Source organism: Dasypus novemcinctus, chromosome 1, assembly GCF_030445035.2.
Source record: "Dasypus novemcinctus isolate mDasNov1 chromosome 1, mDasNov1.1.hap2, whole genome shotgun sequence".
Lineage (NCBI taxonomy): Eukaryota > Metazoa > Chordata > Mammalia > Cingulata > Dasypodidae > Dasypus > Dasypus novemcinctus.
The window spans coordinates 207,144,864-207,164,698 of NC_080673.1; the positions used below are offsets into that span (position 1 = coordinate 207,144,864).

General features: G+C 51.1%; 1 protein-coding gene across 1 annotated transcript in view; it reads right to left on the reverse strand.

Moving 5' to 3' along the window:
* The window catches only part of CFAP99 (cilia and flagella associated protein 99), a 57,450-nt gene that overhangs the window by 22,811 nt on the left and 14,804 nt on the right, over positions 1–19,835 (reverse strand). Inside the window, exons 5-8 of the mRNA XM_058301460.2 lie at positions 5,285–5,397; positions 3,999–4,176; positions 618–698; positions 253–327 (exon numbers count right to left, since the gene is read on the reverse strand). Coding sequence (XP_058157443.1) covers positions 253–327; positions 618–698; positions 3,999–4,176; positions 5,285–5,397 — 447 coding nt within the window. The remainder of the gene's footprint in view (positions 1–252; positions 328–617; positions 699–3,998; positions 4,177–5,284; positions 5,398–19,835) is intronic.

The window sequence follows — 19,835 nt, forward strand, 5'->3', positions numbered from 1 at the left end:
CCGCTGTCCTCGTGCCCGCCCCGCGCAGGTGCCCCCCCCCCCACGCCCCCGCCCTTGTTGGGGCCTGGGCAGCCCGGCCTCGCGACCACGTCCACTTCCAGGGCCCGCGGTCTCCCCTCCCCAAGGCGGGGGTGGGGTGGGGGCACGCTCCCACCAACACTCGCTCCCCGCAGCCCGCGACGGGAGCCACGGGGGAGCCGCTCTCGCTTTTACCCCTGGCCCGGTGGCAGCGGCGGCACAGGGCTGGATTACCTGCCCGGGGGACCCCGCGCGGGCCCGGGGCATGGCACAGCGCAGCTCCTCCACGTTGGCCCGCAGCAGCAGCTCCTGTGGGCACAGCAGGCGCGCCCAGTGCCCCGCGCTCCAGCAGCCCACCCCCCGCGGGCCCCGGGAAACCCTCGGCCCGGAGCCACGCTCCCCTCCCGCGGTTGGGGGTTCGTGGGGTTGGGGGGTGACAGTGGCTGAGACTGGCCCTGGGGGGGGGCGGGCAGTCCAGCACCCTGGGCGTCCCATGGCTTCCTCCCACCCTCGGGACAGCCGTGGGGGCCCCTCCCCCGGGCGCCCCTCCCCCCCCCCACCGTCAGCGCGCCCCGCTGGGCAGGGTGGCCCCCGGCTACCTCGGCCTTCCAGCGGTTGAATCTCTTGATCATCTCTAGGCGCTGCTGCTCCTCCGGCACCTGGTAGGTGCTCCCCGGGACCTGGAGGGCGCGGGAGGAAGGGCCGTGAGGGGCCGGCGCCAGTCCGGAGGGGGTCTGGAAATGCTGGGGTGCAGGGGAGGGTGGGGCTGGGGCGGCATGGGACCAGGGCAGGAGGCGGCCGCGACAGCGCGGGAGGGGCGGACAAGGGGCAGCGGGGGCTGCAGGCGTGCGGCTGGGGGGCCCAGGAGACGGAGCGGCGGGTTTGGCAGCGCAGGAGGGCCATGAGCCTGGACTGGCCCAGCGCAGCGAGCAGGGAGGGGGCAGGCGTCCACCCCGGGGCCTCGGCTCACAGGCTCGGGGGACAGCTGGGGTGGCTGAGGGAGGAAGAGGGCCAGAGGGGATGCCCCCAGTGGTCTCGGAGGGAGCTGGGCCCATCCAGGGGCTGGTGAAAGCCGGCCACCCCTGAGCCCGGACCCCCATACCCACCCTCCAAAGGCCACGCCTTCTCAGCCAGCGAGTACCGGGCATTGCAAACTGGACAGGGTCCGTCCGACACTCGTCTCCCGCCTGCTGGCCTGACTGCCCCTCCAGTCCATGCCAGGGCTTCAGCGTCCTCGTCGGTGCCTCCCTGTTGCTCATACCCACACCCACCTGCAAACTCTGCCCACCCGCTGCACTCCCCTGCTGCTCAGGCGAGGGCCCCAGACCTGTCGGCACATGCCCGGCCCCGTCCAGCTCCTTCCACTGGCTCTAGGACTGGGACCCCAGAGCTCATCTCCGCCTCTGCCCCTTCTCCCTCCACTCCAGCCACTGTGGCCTCCTGGCTGTCCTCAACGCTCGGCCTGGGGCACTCTTTCCCCAGAGAGCCCGTGGATCACTCGCCTCTTCCAGCTCTTGACAGCATTTCTCAGCAAGGGTTTGCTTGGTCCCCTACCCAGCGCTGGAACCCCTACAACGCTTCTTATCCCCACTTCACGTATTTTTTTTTTGTTTCCTCAGCACTATCACCCACAAGCACCCTACACATTTTACTTATCCCATCTCTTGTCTGCATCTCCCACTAGAAGGCATTTCACAAGGGGAGACATTCTGTAAATGTTTGTTGAATGAATGAATGAGTGATTGGAGTGGGCCCTGAACCAAGCAGGGGGAAGGGGTGTTAGATGGGTCTGGCAGGGAGGGTCAAGAGAATGAGCCTGAGGTCCCAGCACAGCCACGTCACAGACCCCACGGGAGCGGAGTGATCACCGTTGTCCCACAGCTCCTGCTGGGGAGCACACAGCTATGAAACAGGGTATGGCATGGCAAGGGGCCAGACAGAGGCTGGGCCAGGCAGAGACAGGCAGAGAGAGGTGCAGTTGACAGGATGAGCGGGACCTGAAATGCTGAAGGTCCTGCAGATGGGGTAACTGTGGGGTTGCTCAGCAACAAGGCCCTTATCATCCATCCATCTATCCATCCATCTGTCCACCCACCTGTCCATCCATTTATCCATTTACATACAATTATCCATCCATCCACCCACTCATCCATCCACCCACTCATCCACTCACCCATCCACCCACCCACCCATTATCCATCTGTCCATCCATTTATCCATCCATCCACCCATTCACCTTTCCATCCAATCATCAATCTACCCATCCATTTATCCATCTACATATCATTATCCATCCATCCATCCACCAGCCATCTGTCCATCTATTTATCTCTTCATACAATTATCCATCCATCCTCCATCCATTAATCCACCCATCAATCCATCAATCCATCTATCCATCCATTGATCCATCAATCCATCCATCCATCTATCCATCCAATCATCTATCTAATTATCACTCAATCTGGCCAACCATTCACCCTTCCATCCAATCATCTATCCATCTGTCCATTTATCTATGTATCCATACATACACTCATCCATCCATCCACTCATTCATCTGTCCATCTATCCATCTATCCATCCACTTATCCATCTATCCACTCATCCACTCATCCATCCATCTGTCCATACATTTATCTATCCATACAATTATCCATCCATCCATCCATTCCATCCAAGCACCTGTCCAACTCTCCATCTATTCATCCATCCATCCATCCATCCATTCATCCATCCATCTATTCATTTCTCCACCCAATCATCTATCCAATTATCCTTCAATCTGGCCATCCATTCACCCATCCATTCATCCATTCACCCATCATCCATTCATCCATCCATTTGCTGAGTTTGTGCTCTAAGCCAAGACTGTGCCAGGTATTGTGAATTCAGGGCAAATCAGCTGGATGAGGACTTGTGGTACAGACAGACAATAAACAGACCATAAATAAGTAAACAACTATAAACTCTAATTGATGGTGTAGAGAAAAGGAGCCGGAATTGAAGAGGAGGAAGCTAAGTGAGGGACCTGACTCAGCTGAGGGGTTCTTGGAAAGTCTCCCTAGGAAGAGAGATTGTAATGAGATGAAGGGAGTGGGGCAGGCCTCGGGGACTTCCCTGCACAATCACTTGATCTTTCCATACTGTCCTTAGTTCTTTTGGGGAACCGGATTAGTTCTGGGTAGCTGAGCCCCCCCAGGCACTCAGGGTAGAGCCCACAGCCAACTGGGACACTGTGCCATGGTCACAATGATCCCCAGTAAGACTTCACCAAAATACTCTTGGCCCTAGATGTCTTCATGTCCTAGAGTGTGGGTATGAGGGTTGGATTTTTTGCTACAATAAGAGAAATTGCCCAAAAGATGAAGTTCACCTCTAGAGGGGTGGAGAGAACCTTGGAGAAGCAGAACTGGAACCCTGATCAAGCTGTGCTGAAGCCTACCCCACTTCAGCCGTGAGAGCAGTAAGTCTTCTATTGCTTAGGTCACTTGAATTGCCTTTTTTGTTACTTGCAGTATAAAGCATTCTGACTGATACAAGAAGTCAGTGAGGCAGAGAGAGAGAGGGAGGGGAAGGGGCTCCAGGCAGACACGACAGAGGAGCAGAGGCCCTGCGGTGGGACAGGCTCACGTAGGCAGGTGTCACTGCCTGCCCGTGGCCGGAGGAGGAGGTCGGTGGTCTACACGAGTATATCCACTGGGCGTGGGGAGGCGAACGTGCTTACAGGTGGGCTCCAAGCTCCGCCTCCGGGCAGGTGTGAGCAGCGCTGAGACCGCAGTGGAGGGGTCTCCTGGGCAGGCGCTGGCCGGCTGGGCTGCCTTCCCGTGGAGGCGTGGGTGGGGTGGGGTCCACACAGGAGGCTGGGTCTGGTCCCGCCTACCCCTGGCCCGGGGGAGACCCGACCCCACCGGCCCATGTGGTCAGTTCTCCTGGCCTGGACAGCCTGATGGCCGCAGGGCTACGTGGACGGCACTTACCGGTCTAGGCTTGGCCAAGCTGGGCACTGGCTCGGGCATGGGGAGGGCGCGGGGCTTGGGGAGGGTCAGGTTGAAGCCCCGGGGCTCCGTGACCTTGGCCTTGGTCTTCTGAGGCAGGTGCTGGCTGGCCAACGCCTCCTGCAGTTGGCGGATGAGCTTCTGGACCTCCGGCTGCCATCTTGGAGCCAAAAGTGGGGGGAGCCGCCTAAGGTTCCTGCCCGGGCAGGGCAACAAGGGGGCTGGGCCCGTGGGCTCCAAAAGACCCCCGGCCCTTGGGGCCTGCCTCCTGGGGGGTGTTGGTGGAACCGGCAGCCCTCCCCACCGAGCGCCCCCAGGAGGCAGACCAGAGGCCCCCACGCCAGCACATGCCTTTCAAAGCCCAGGCACCCTCCGCCCAGGCCACGCTGTCGGCCATTCCGGGGGCGTCCCCAGAGCGCTGTGGTGGGGATGGGTCAGTGGAGCTGCAGGTGTGGCAGTGCAGAGCTCCGCCCTTGCTCCCTGGAGGCCCAGCTCAGGTGGAGTCTTGGGTAGCCTGAGACCAGGTAGGCCCTGCTGCGCCCCCAAGCTCGGGGGCTCCCGGGAGACCCCCAGGTTTGCAGTGGCTCCTGCCAAGCCCTGAGCGCCGGGAGGGAGGGGGCTTGGATGAGCCACCAGCAGTGGGGCCCCAGGACGAGCCTGGGGGGCAGAGGGGCAGGGGCCGCGGTCTCCGGGGTGGTGGGTGGGAGGCAGAGCTCCAGCCTGGGGGTGGGGGGTGCACAGGGCTGTCCACCTGCTCCCCAGTTGCCCGCAGGGAGCTGCCGGCACTGGGGACCCCCAGGAAAGGGGCAGGGCAGGGCCACTCGGTCCCCGGGGCCCAGCCCCCGGAGGCTGTGCCGACCCCCTGACCGCGCCCAGCCTGCATCCAGCCAGCTCTGAGGCTGCCAGAGCCCCTGGTGCGAGGCGGGGCGGCCGCTGGCCTCACCCCGGGGCAGTGCCGGGCGTCGGGGAGGGAGACGTGCCCCGGGAGCAGAGCCGCCACCCCCGCAGGGCCACCCCACCCCTGCGCTCTGGGCCGCGCAGACCCCGGGGGAGAGCCGGAGCCCGCAGGACCCACGGGGCTGGGGGCAGCCGAGGGCTGGGGGCAGCCGCGGCCTGGGGGCACCCGCGTCCTCCCTGCCCGGGGCCCCTGCTCTGCCGGGGCTCCACGGTGAAGGGGCCGGGCGGGGCTCTGCGTGCGAGAAAGGGGACAACGGCGGCTGCTCGCCTGTGGCCGCCCCGGCCCCACCCCCGCCCCGCGGCCGACCCACCTCATCAGCGGGTCGATCCAGCTCTCCTTCACGTGGGACCCGTCGTAGACGAGGCTCCACTCGTCCTTGATCCACGAGCACAGGTTTAACGGGTTGAAGAAGAAGCGGAGGAACTGGGGGGGAGCAGAGGCCTCAGGGGGGCTTGGGGTCAGGGTCCCCTGGTGAAGCCTCTCCTGCCCCGTCCTCCCACCAGGGCGAGTCAGGCAGGGGGGACTTGCTGGGGTCACAGCCGCACTGCGGGTGCGAGCACTGGTGGGAAGAGATCACCCACTGCTCACCCGGAGGGGCGGTGGGAAGGCAGGGGGCCTTCGGGCCAGCCAGCAGGGCCTGCGGGCCCCGGGCGTCCACACCAGGCCCAGCCTGCCGTGTCCTGGAGCTGACCGCATCCAGCAGGGCACGCCCTTGCTGCGGGGGGGTGGGGGGAGCCGGCCTGGGGCACCAGCCCTGCTCTCCAGGCCCCGGGGGCTCCCACTCCCAGTGGGCTGTCGGGGCAGCCAGATGCCCCCTCCTCCTCCTTGCCCCACACGCTCTGCAGTCCACCCTCTGCCCAGGGCAGGGCACGTTACTACCAACATTACAGACAAGAAAGGATTTTAAGAGGATGCTATGGACAATTGTATGCCAAAAAATTAGAAACTGTGGACAAAATGGACAAATTCCTTGAGACAGGCCAACTACCTAATCTGAGAAATAGAATATCTCAGCAGACCCATAACAGGTAAATGATTGGATCAGTAATCCATAAACCTCCCAACAAAGGAAAGTTGAGGACCAGATGGGTTCACGATGCATTCTACCAAACATTTAAGGATTTATGTCGACTCCCTCTCAAACTCTTCTAAAAAGTAGGAGAGGAGGGATTACTTCCTAATCCACTTGATGAGGCAAGCATTACCCTGGTGCCAAAGCCAGATAAAAACACAAGAGAAGAAAATTACAAACCAATTTTCCTTATTTAGATACATGCATGCAAAAATCCCCAACAAAATACTGGCCTACTGAATCCAACAGTCTATTAAAACGATCATATACCTTGATCCAGTGGGAGTTATTCCAGGACACAAGGGTAGTTCAATATAAGAAAATCAATCAATCAATGAAATATGCCACAATTAATAGAATGAAGGGAAAAGCACACTATCATCTCAATTGCTGCATAAAAAGCATTTGACAAAATTCAACATCATTTCTTATGAACACATAAATCATAAGAACACAAAAATCTAGGAATAGAAACTTTCTCAACATGATGATAAAGGGGATTTATAAAAAACCATAGCAGGGAAACGGACTTTGGCCCAGTGGTTAGGGCGTCCGTCTACCATATGGGAGGTCCGCGGTTCAAACCCCGGGCCTCCTTGACCCGTGTGGAGCTGGCCATGCGCAGTGCTGATGCGCGCAAGGAGTGCCGTGCCACGCAAGGGTGTCCCCCGCGTGGGGGAGCCCCACGCGCAAGGAGTGCGCCTGTGAGGAAAGCCGCCCAGCGTGAAAAGAAAGAGCAGCCTGCCCAGGAATGGCGCCGCCCACACTTCCCGTGCCGCTGACGACAACAGAAGCGGACAAAGAAACAAGACGCAGCAAATAGACACCAAGAACAGACAACCGGGGGAGGGGGGGGAATTAAATAAATAAATCTTAAAAAAAAAATAAAAAATAAAAAATAAAAACCATAGCAAATATCACACTCAATGGTGAAAGACTGTCACCACTGTTATTCAGCATTGTACTAGAAGTTCTAGCCTGAGCAATCAGGCAAGAAAAAGAATTAAAAGGCATCCAAACTATACAGAAATTAGTCAAATTATCCCTATTCACAGATGACATGATCCTATATGTAGAAAATCCCTAAAGCTCCATAAGAAAGCTACTAGAACTAATAAATGAATTCAGTAAAGTTGCAGGATACAAGATAAATATGCACCAGTCAGTTTGGTTTCTATACAGCAGTGATGAACAATCTGAAAAGGAAATCAAGAAAATAATTGCATTTATGACAGCATTTAAAAGGAAAAAACCCCACCTTGGAATAAATTTAACCAAGAAGGTAAATGACTTGTACACTGAAAACTACTATAAAACAGTACTGAAAAAAATTAAAGACCTAAATAAATGGAAACATACCCTATGTTCATGGATTGAAAGACTTAATATTGCTAAGATATCAGTTCTGTCTAATGCAATCTACAAAGTCAACACAATTCCTATAAAAATTCTAGCACCTTTTTAATTTTTTTGTTCAACTAGAAAAGCTTAACTTCAAATTCAAATGGAATTGCAAGGGGCCCCAAAGAGCCAAAACAATTTTGAAAAAGAAGAACAAAATTGGAGGACTTTTACTTCCTAATTTCAAAACTTACTCCAAAGCTACAGTAATTAAAATAGTGTGGTACTGACATAAAGACAGAAATATAGACCAATTAGAATAGAATTGAGAGGCCACAGGTAAACCCACACATCTATGGCCAGTTGATTTTTGACAGGAATGTCAAGTCCATTCAAAGGAGAAAGATGGTCTTTTCAACAAATGGTGCTGGGAAGACTGGAAATCCACATGCAAAAAAGAATGTGAACCCCTACTGTCACTATACACAAAAATTGTATCAAAATGCATCAGTGACAGAAAGATAAGAGCTAATAATATAAAACTCTTACAAAGAAACATAAGGAAATATTTTTACAACATTGCAGTAGGGAATGGATTTTTAGATTTTATACCAAAAGCATGAACAACTAAAGAAAAAATAGTATGAACTTCATCAAAATTAAAAACCTTTGTGTATCATAGGACATTATCAAGAACATGTAAACCAATGTATAAAAAGGAAGGAAAGGGAAGCGGACTTGGCCCAATAGATAGGGTGTCCGCCTACCATGTGGGAGGTCTGCGGTTCAAACCCTGGGCCTCCTTGACCCGTGTGGAGCTGGCCCATGAGCAGTGCTGATGCGAGCAAGGAGTGCCATGTCATTCAGGGGAGCCCCACACGCAGGGGAGCCCCACGCGCAAGGAGTGCACCCTGTAAGGAGAGCCGCCCAGCGCGAAAGAAAGTGTAGCCTGCCCAGGAATGGTGCCGCGCACACGGAGAACTGACACAACAAGATGACGCAACAAAAAAAAAGAAACACAGATTCCCATAAGGATAGAAGTGGTCACAGAACACACATTGAATGGACACAGAGAGCAGACAACTGGGGCGGGGAGGGGAGAGAAATAAATTAAAAAAAAGAGAAGGTATTAAAAGACAAATCTGCATGATTTATCTTATGAAATACTTAGAATAAGCAAATTCATAGAGTCAGAAAGTACAATAGTGGCTACTAGGGGTGGGAAGGGGAGATTGGGGAGTTATACTAAATGGGTATTTGGTTTAGGATGAATAAAATAGTCTAAAAATAGATAATGAAAGTTACACAGTATTGTCAATGTACATAATACCAAAGAATTGTTCACTTAAAATGGATGATTTCTATGTTAGGCATATTTTACCACATTTTAAAACAAAACCTGTAAAGGACTTGTACACAGAAAACTACAAAACATTGCTAAAAGAAATCAAAGAAGACCTAAATAAACAGAAAGACATTCTCTGTTCATGGATTGGAAGACTAAATATTAGGATGTCAATTCTACCGAAAGTGATTTACAGATTCAACATGATCCCAATCAAAATTTTAACAGCCTTCTCTGCAGAAGTGGAAAAGCCAATCATGACATTTACAAGGAAGGGTAAGGGGCCCCGAAAAGCCAAAACCATCTTAAGAGAGAACAAAGCTGGATCTTAAAACTTATTACACAGTCAATGTAATCAAAACAGCATGGAGAGAAGCAGATGTGGCTCAAGTGATTGAGCTCCCACCTACATGATAAAGGGCATTTATGAAAAAACCTGGACGATTCCAGGTTAGGTTCCTGGTGCCTCCTAAAGGCAAGACAAGCAAACACAGAGAGCAGACAGCAAATGCAAAGAACAAGGGGGGGTGGGGGGAGATAAATAAAATAAATCTTTCAAAAAAACCCAGCATGTTAATGGCACAAGGACAGACACATAGACAAAAGGAACAGAGAGTTCAAAAATAAACATCTATGGCCAACTGATTTTTAAATTAGACAAGTGGTGAGCTTACAAAACAATCATGCATTTAGTGATATTATTGGGAGGGGCTTTGCAGGCTTGAGGCGGGGCTAGGGTTGGGAGGATGGGTCAGATGGCCCAAGGAATTGGGCGGAGGGTTGGGGGGCAGATGAACATGGGGGATTGTTGGGTATGTGGTTGAAACTATGTTAAGAAAACTCTTTAGAATATATAATAAGGAAGGGTTCCTTGTTTAAGGTGCTTAATGGGGGCATCTGGCACAGGGACAAGCTTCTAGGAAGTTTGGGAGTGCTCATCTTGTCATAGTGTGTTACATCATTTGGTGGAGATCCATACAATTAGTGTGAAGGTGTATCCCCATCCTGGAGAAGCCTGATATTCTCAAACAGAGGGAAGGGTGTCTCTCTAGAGCATTGGTGTCTCCCAACGGATGAGGACAGTCTAGTGTGTCAAGCCCTCAGCACTGTTGCAAGTATCTGTGAATCTGGTCCTTCAAGCAGTGAAGCATGGTTGTCACTGTGGGCCCTGAGGGGAGAGGGAGAGAGGAAGAGAATAGATGGAAGCAAGAGTAACCAGGGGGCAATGGAAATGTTCCACAAGATCATGCAATGATGGATATAGAACATGTTAAATTCCATCAAAAATTTATAGAAGTGTATAGTCTAAAATATAAACCATAACACAAACCAAAATGGAGCCATGGTTGGTAGCTATGTTTTAATATTGGTGTATCAGCTATAGCAAATATAACATGAACATGTAAAAAGATCATTGCTGGGGAAGGGCGAAAAGGTTTGATGTTGGATATATGGGAGTCCCCTATACTGTATATGTGGACTTTACTGTGATCTAAAACTTTTTTGAAGACAAAATTAAAAAAAAAAAGGATGTAGACACTGAAGAAGGAATGAAAGAAATTGCCTTGCCACTGTACAGGGCAATACCTACTACAGTGATGAAAGGCAAAATGTGAAAAACAGTTTTATGATATTTTTCATTTTTTAATACCCCAATTTATTTTTTACTTTATTTCAGTTTTTCTAAATTAGTATGTATTCTATTTCTGATCTTTAAGCCTATCATTACTATTTCATTTTCCTACTAATTGAGTTTGGCAAAATATTAGGCTTCATTTTTGAAGAAATTTTGGATCACAGAGGGGTTTAAATATGGCAGGGGAGGAACACTGGTGTGGGGTGTTATTGATGGGGGACACATGGTTGGGAGAGAGTTCCCCAGGGCATGTATATAGGGTATATAAAAATGTTTGGATATTCATTGGACATTTACATAGTAGGTAGAGTTACAAACGACAACTGAGGGAGTGTTGATTTCCTAGCCAGGGGAGCTCTGTCATATTACCCACTGGAACAGCAACAATCCCCCAAGTGCAAGGGCAAAGACCAGTGAAGAATGGTCCAATGATGAGCCTTTGATACTGATGACTATGCTTAGGAGCCTGTGTGCATGAAATTTCAACTAGGCCTAGAGCTGCAAGTGCTTAAGAGTCACCTCCTGAGAGCCTCCATGTTGCTCAAATGTGGCCACTCTCTAAGCCAAACTCAGCATGTAAATGCATTACGTTCCCCCCAGAGTGAGACATGACTCCCGGGGATGAGCCTCCCTGGTGCTGAGAGATTATTACTGAGCACCAGTTGGTGATGCAACTAGAAAAAGACCTTGAATAAAAGGGGAAATGGTAAAAACAAAAGAGTTTATATGCGTAAGAGACCTCAAAATGAGTTGGGAGGTCATCAGAGAGGTCATGCTTATGCACGTCTCAGCAGGATCTGAGACAGCCAAAGTAGATGCAACCCCAGGTACTGGTGCTCCTGTATGGAGCCACACAGATTCTATGGTCATGGCAATGGCTCTGGAGTTCAGTGCCTTGTCAGTGGGCCCTACTTTGGAATTTGTGTTCCTGAGTGTGATGGAGTTGGACTCAGATGTGACCTTTCTACACATGCCTCTTCTGTCACTTTTACTGAACCTGTGGTAGGCGTTGGTGTATACTCAGGTGACTTGAATCTCTGGACTGGCCATGTGCCAGCTGGGCTCTGAGCCTTAGCAGAGTTGCGACACCTACTCTCTTGTTTGTTGGACTTACCCAGGTCAGCTAACAGGGAGGTGAAGATGGTCAATCACCACACCAGGGAGCTGAGAGTACCTATAACTGCAAGCAGGAGAATCTCATCCATCAGCCATGGGGGATCTAAGCCCCCTCTTGATTTAGAGGTGGAGTGGACATAACCATTGCAAGGCCCACAGGAGGAGGAATAAAATATGGATTTGAGTGGCCTTACTGGTATTCTCTTAGAGAACTATTGTGCCTCTAGCAATGAAAGAAATTTTATCATTGATGTGGAGACAGTGGCTATGGTAGCTGCTGAGGGCAGGGAGAGGGAAGAAGAGATGTGATGTGGGGGCATTTTGGGGACTTGGAAGTGTCCCAAATGATATTGTAGGGATAGATGCTGGACATTATATATCCTGCCATAACCCACTGAATGGACTGGAGGAGAGTGTAAACTGTAATGTAAACTATAATCCATATGGTGCAGCAGTGCTCCAAGATGTAGTCACCAAATGCTATGAATGCACCACAATGATGAAGGAGGTTGATGATGTGGGAGAAGTGGGGGGTTGGGGTGTGGGGTATATGGTAACCCCTTATATTTTTTAATGTAACACTTTTTATGATCTATGTATCTTTAAAAAAAGAGAGACAATTTAAAAAATTAAATAAATAACAAACAATCAAAACAAAACAATCACGCATAATATGCAGAATTCCCATACAACACCCCTCCACTAACAGCTTGCAATGTTGTGGAACATTTGTTGCAGACTATGACAGAACGTCATCAGATTATTACTTATAACTGTGGTCCTTAGTGTACATTTGGTATATTTTTTCCATACACCCCCTATTATTAAGACCATATACTAATTAGCATTGTACACTTAAGATAGTTCTTGAGCGAATGCTCTCATATTTGCACTGTTAACCACAGTCCATCTCCCACCACATGGTTCACTGTGTTATACAGCCCCATGCCTTGTACATTCTATCCAAAGTGTACACTCAGTGGCTCTCACTTTCATCACAGAGTTGTGCAATCATTGCCTTGGTAAATTTTATAACACTTTCCTTAGTCCCATAAAAAAATCCCATACCCTATATTGTCCCTTAGCATGGATATAGGGCCTTCTTTGATGTTGATGGAAGAATATCACAATATTGCTGTTAACTATAGTCCGTAAGTTATATTAATTGTATTTTTCCCATGTATCGCCGTATTCTTACTTTATAATAATGATATACATTTGTTCTAGTTTGTGGAAGAGCATTCTTGTATTTGTACTATTAACCACAATCCCATCCACCACCAAGTTCACTCTTCTACACAGTCCCTAGATTATCCCCTAGCTTTCTGTCAATTGACATTTATGTCCTTAGCCACCCCCTTCAGCCATAATCACATTTATAAGCCAGCTGTGTTATACTCACTATGTGTTACCATCAGCTCTGTCCATTTCCACACTTTAACCATCAGTCTAATTAAAAATGCTGCATACAGTAAGCATCAGTATCCCCTCTCAGTCCTCATCCTATTTCCTAATAACTTAAACTCTAGGTTTTAATGCCATGTATTTGTTCTTATTTAATTAGCACTAATGAGATCATACATTATGTGTCCTTTTGTGTCTGGCTTATTTCACTCAGCATGTCTTCAAGGTTATCCATGTTATCATATATGTCTCAATTTCATTTCTTCTTACAGCAGCATAACATTCCATTGTATGTATACACCACATTTTGTTTAATCCATTCATTGGTTGACGGGCATTTGGGTTGTTTCCTTCTTTTGGCAGTTGTTGCTATGAACATCAGTGGGCAAATCTGCTTTTCTGTTCACGTCCCTGCTTTCAGGGGCCCTGGATATATTCCTAGCAGAGGGATTGCTGGATCATACGGCAGTTCTGTGTTTAGCTCCTTGAGAAACCATATGGCGAACTGATTTTTGACACGCCTGCCAAGTCCACTCATCGAAAAAGAGTCGTTTCTTCAACAAATGGTGCTGGGAAAGCTGGATCTCCATATGCAAAAGAATGAGGGTGGACCCCACCTCATGCCATATACAAAAATTAACTAAAAATCTATAAAAGACCTAAAGATGAGAGCCCAGAATAAAAACTCCTAGAAGAAAGCATAAGGAAGCGTATTCAGGACCTTGTGTGGAGCAATGGTTTCTTAAACTTTACGCAAAAGCATAAGCAACAAAATTAGATAAATGGGACCTCATCAAAATTTAAAACTCACATCTCCAGGGGCTTTATCATGACGGTAAAACAACAACCTACACACTCAGAGAAAATGTTTGGAAACCATATATCTGGTAAGAGTTTAATATCTGGAATTTTTTTAAAAAATCCTTCAACTCAACAGCAAAAAGACAAACAGTCCAATCAAAAAAAGGGCAGAAGACTTGAATAGACATTTTGCCAAAGATGATGTAAAATGGCCAATAAGCATAAGAAAGAGATGCTCAACATCACTAGATATAAGGCAATTAAAACCACAATGGGGAAGCAGATTTGGCTTAACTGATAGAGTGTCCTCCTACCACATGGGAGGTCCAGGGTTCAAATCCAAGGCCTCCTGACCTGTGTGGAGCTGGCCCACATGTGGTGCTGATGTGTGCATGGAGTGCTGTACCACGCAGGGGTGTCCCCTGTGTAGGGGAGCCCCATGCACAAGGAGTGCACCCCGCATGGAGAGCGACCCCAAGAGAAAAAAAAAAGCACAGCCTGCCCAGGAGTGGCGCCACACACAGAAAGCTGACGCAGCAAGATGACGCAACAAAAAGAAACACAGATTCCTGGTGCCACTGACAAGAATGCAAGCGGACACAGAAGAACACACAGCAAATGGACACAGAGAGCAGACAATGAGGGGGGAAGAAGGGGAGAGAAATAAATTAAAAAAATAAATCTTCAAAAAAAAAAAAAGAAAAAAGGAAAAAAACCCACAATGACCATAGAATGGCTACTGTTTTTTAAAAAAATTTATTTATTTCCCTCCCCCCTTCCTCTGCCCTATTTTTGCTGTCTGTGTCTATTCACTGTGTGATCTTCTGTATCTATTTCTCTTTGTGTCTTCTCTTCTCATCTTTCTCCTCTGGGATTCACTGGGATTTGATCCTGGGGACCTCTGAGGCTGCCTATCACCTGCGCCACCTCAGTTCCTGGTCTCTGCTGTGCTTCGCCTTGACTCTCCCCTTGTCTCTCTTGGGTTGTGTCATCATCTTGCTGCGTGACTCACTTGCGTGGGCGCTGGCTCACTGCATGGGCACTCGGCTTGCTGCATGGGCACTTGGTTTGCCATGTGGGCGCTCGGCTTGCCGTGTGGGCACTGGCTTGCAGCACGGGCACTCACACAGGCATTCAGCTCACTATGCGGGCACTCATGTGGGCACCTGGCTCTCCATGTGGGCACTGGGCTGCCACGCCAGGAGGCCCCAGGGATCAGACCCGGGTCCTCCCATACGGTAGGCGGAGGCCTTATCACTTGAGCCACATCCACTTCCCAGAATGGCTACTATTAAAAAATGGAAAATTACAAGTTCTGGAGAGGATGAGGGGAAACAGGAGCACTCGTGTGTCGCTGGTGGGGATGTAAAACGGAGCCGCCACTGTGGAAGTCAGTTTGGAGTTCCTTGGAAAGTATAGAATTATCACAGGACTTGGCAATCCCACTTCCAGGTATATATCCAGAAGAACTGAAAGCAGGACGCAAACAGATATTTGCACATCGACATTCATAGCGACATTACTCACAATTGCCAAAAGATGGAAGGAAACCACATGTCCGTCAACCAATAAATGGATAAACAAAATACGTTACATACATAAGATGGGATATTATCCAGCATTAAAAAGGAATGAAGGTGGAGAGTGGGTTTAGCTCAGTGGTTGACTGTCTGCTTCCCAAGGACGAGGTGCCAGGTTCGATCCCTGGGAGCTCCTAAAAAAAAAAAAAAGGAATGGAGTTCTGATTCGTGAGACAACATGGGAACCCTGCAGACCTCGTGTTGAGTGAAACAAGCCAGGCACAAAAGGACAATGTTGTGTGATCTCACTGGTAGGAAACAATTAGAAGAAGAGAACTCCTGGAGTCAGAATCTGGAATCTAGGTCACCAGGGAGCGGAGTGTGGGCAGGGCACAGGGCGCTGGGGCTTAACAGGCTCGGAACTTGTATTTGGAGGATGGAAGCGTTGTGGTAATGGCTGGGGGTGATGGCAGCACAGCACCAGGAAGGTAATTAACAGCACTGACTCATATGTTTGAATGTGGTTAAAAAGGGAAATTTTAGGTCACATACATGGCAGTAGAATAAATTTTAAAAATATGGAACTACACAACACAGTGAACCCTATGCTAAACCATGGACTATATTAGAAGTACAATTATAAAAATGTGCTTCCCTCCACTCAACAAATGCAGCACGCCAGCGCAGGGAGTAATTCCTAGGGTGGCTGTGGGAATCCTGTATTCCATGCATGCTTGTTCTGTAAACCCGCAACTACTTTAATTAACAAAAAAAGACATCCGTGTAATAAACTATTTCCCTACTGTTAAAAAAAGCAAATGATGCATTAAAAATAAAACAGAAAAGAAGACACAGGCCGCACTGCGCCTCTCCCCTGAGCCCGGGCACCTGGGAGGCTGAAGACGCCTTCTCGGGGGTCACGGAGGGGCAGCAGGGGCGTCCGCAGCCCGGGAGCTGACCTCTGCACAGCTGGAAGGACGTGGCCGAGGCCCAGGGAAGCAGCCCTGAGACCCTTGCCCAGGGGGCAGCCAAGACGGGGCCCCTGGGGTGGGCTGCTGGGGGAGGGGGCCCCTGGTAGTTGCCATGGCAGCTGCAGGAGAGCTCAGCGGGGGCTGCGCGAGGGGGCAGCAGGTGGGCATGAGCCGCGGCTTCCAGGGGGCACCAGGCAGAGCCGCTGGTCGCAGCTGTGTCCCCCTCCACTGCAGCCGCCTCCACCCTGCGGCCGCGGCCCCCCTGCCTCCCTCCAGAAGCTCAGCCCCTTGGGCTGCCACGCCTGGCGCCTGGCCTCCCTCCCCTGCCCCCGCCCCAGCGCTACCCCCCACACTGGGTACCCAGGCGTCCACTCCCCTCCACCCGGCGGCCCTTATTGTCACATCCCAGCGGCTCTTCCTGGTATCCCACTTGGCTGTGCCCAGGTGGGGAGAGGGCTCCTGTCCCACCCCATTTTGGGCCCCCCAGGGACGCAGCCGCATCCCACAACGGACAGGGCTCTCCGAGCGCTGCTGTGCTTCTTCGGGGGGGTGTGGCAGCAGCGTCACCAGGGAACATGCTGGAAAGGGGTGGGGATGGGAATGAGCCCCATGGGCGGGCAGAGTGTCCCCTCCAGGGGCACCCCCGTGTGGGCTGGCCCCGGCCTCTGGGCTCGGCCATGCGGAGTGGGGGGTGGCTTGCATCGCACGAGGGAAGGCCCCGCTCGGCCAGCACCCTGTCCTGCAGCTTCCTGGGTCCGCTGGGGTCTACGGAGTGGAGATCTCCCTGTGCAGGCCCAGTGTGCCCGAGTGCAGGCCCCTGGGCACCGACTGTCCTGGCTGCAGTGGACCTGCACAGGGCCACATGTCAGGGACCTGCTGACCCCTCCAGGATCCAATGGCTGACGGGGCCATTGTTGCCCCAGGTGCAGACCAACACGTGGAGCTGCAGTTGAGCTACCACCAAGGACCTCAGGACTCACAGCAGGTGCTGGTCCCTCTGGGTGGGGCCTTGGGCTCAGGGCCCTCAGAGCAGGGGTTGCCTCTGGGCGGGGCCCTATGGGGTCCAGGAAGCCTTGGGCCAGTCTCAATGCATCTCTCAGAAAATGCTGTTCTTTTTTTTCCCATAAAAAGGAAGCCTTTGCCTAAGATAACTGTACAAATATTTACCATGAATTTCTTAGACACATACATAGATTAAAAAAGTCATTTGTTGTGGCCACTCTCTAAGCCAAACTCAGCATGTAAATGCATTACTTTCCCGCCAGAGTGGGACATGACTCTCAGGGATGAACCTCCCTGGTGCTGAAGGATTACTACCAATTACTAGCTGGTGATGCAACTAAAAAGAGACCTTGAATAAAAGGGTAAACTCAGACCAGCAGAATATCTCAGTCTATATGTAGGATCATGTGTTAAAATCTGCTGTTTGGCCTTGAATAAAAGGGGGAAATGGCAAAGACAAATGAGTTTATATGGCTAAGAGGCTTCAAAAAATAGTCGGGAGGTCATCAGGGGGTTATGCTTATGCACGCCTCAGCAGGACCCCAGAAAAAGCCGAAGTAGATACAACCCTAGGTGCTCGTTCTCCTGAAGGCTACAGAGACCCACAGGGCATATGGTCATGGCAGATGGATTTGGAGTTCTGTGCCATGTCAGGGGGCCCTACTTTGGAATTTGTGCTCCTGAGTGTGATGGAGCTAGACTCAGGTGTGACACAGGCCTCTTCTGTCACTTTTACTGAACCTGTGGGTGGCGCTAGGGATGGTATATACTCAGGGGACTTGAATTTCTGGACTGGCCATGTGCCAGCTGGGCCCTGAGCCTCAGCAGAGTTGCAGCTCCTACTCTCCAGTTCGTTGGACTTACCCAGGTCAGCTAACAGGGAGGTGAAGATGGTCAACCACCACACCAGGAAATCAAGAGTGCCTACAACTGTAAGCAAAGGAATTGCATCCATCATCCACGTGGAATCTAAGCTCCCTCTTGATCTAGAGGTGGAGAGGACATCACCATCCCAGGGTCCACAGAATAGAGGAATAAAATATGGACTAGAGTGGACTTACTAGTATTCTACTACAAAAATATTGTGACTAGTAATAGAAGAAATTGTAGCATTGAGGTGGAGAAAGTGGCCACAGTAGTTGCTGAGGGCAGGAGAGGGAAAAAGAGATGTGATGTGGGGGCATTTTTTGGACTTGGAGTTGTCCTAAATGATGTTGCAGGGTCAGACACTGGACTTTATATATCCTGCCATAACCCACTGAATGTACTGGGGGAGAGTGTGAACTACAGAGTAAACTATTATCCATGCGGTGCAGCAGTGCTCCAAAATGTGTTCACTGAGTGTGATGAGTGTGCCACAATGATGGGGGAGGTTGTTGGTGTGGGAGGAGTGGGGTGGGGAGGTGGGGGGTATATGGGAACCTCTTAGGTTTTTAATGTAACATTTTTTGAGATGTATGTATCTTCAAAAAAATACAATTTACAAAAATGATGGGGGTGGGGGAGTGGGGAGTGGGTTATATGGGAACCTCTTATGTTTTTTAATGTAATGTTCTTTGTGATCTATTAACTTTAATAACAAAAAGTGTTAAAAAAAAAAAGTAATTTCTTAGAGGTTCCTCCTCACTAGGTTTGCAATAATTCACAAGCTGTGACTCAGTTCCCCTGATATATGTTGAGGAAAGACAAGCCCCCTCATAAGCCTATGTGTCTGAAAGCAGGGCACCTCCCCAAAAGTTGAACAAAGAAACCACGTGGAGACGGGAGTACAGGGAGAGGGAGACCTTCACTCCCTGCAGATCAAAGCAACACCTGCTCCTCCAGCGTTCCAGGACACCTAACCCCCCACCACGCCCAGCCATACGAGGGGAAACCTTTGCCTCTTGGGCTCCCCACTGGCCCCCGCACCTCACTCGGATCCCCGGCCCTCCCACCGACTATCATCTCCCCGCCTAGGAAAGTACGGAATAAATTCAAATCCCCCTTCCAGGCGTGGGCTGAGGTCTCTCTTCAGACCCGCTCCGTCGAGAGAGCGTGCCCGGAAGCTCTGCTGCAATCGGCCCCCACGTCCCAGTGGGCACCCCCTTTTCCCCAACATCGCTGAAGGACAAAACGTTGGCCTCAGTCAGCGTTGTTCTTCATCCCCCTGCCAGGCGGCCGAGGCGCTGGGAGAGCCGGGCCCAGGCTGGCTGGGCTGAGCCCTGGCGGGCGTTGCAGCTGCAGGATCCCCCTTCTGTGTGTGCTGGGGGGCGGGGATGCTCCCCCACCCTGGACCGCTATTGCTCTCCCGGAGAGGGGCCCCTGCCTTCCAAGCCGAGTAAGGTGCAGCAAGCCGGTCGTAGCAGCCTGCACGACTCGCTGTGTGACATTAGGCAAGCTGTTGAACCTCTCTGTGCCTCACTTCCCTCCAAAGAGTAGGGACAGCTCAGCAAGTCCTCGTGAGGGTGAAGGAACAGTAGGGGCCCAGCCAAGGCGCGGGGGGGCAGGGGGGAGCAGGGGGCCGGGTTTGTACCCTGCCGTGTCACAGGGCTGCCGGCATGCGGGGCCTGCTCCGGAGCGGGGGACACCGGACAGGGCCTGGGGGCTGCTCGTGGGTCAGGAGGGCAGTGGTCAGCGGCCTTGTCACTGGACTCGGCAGGCCACCCCTGCCGAA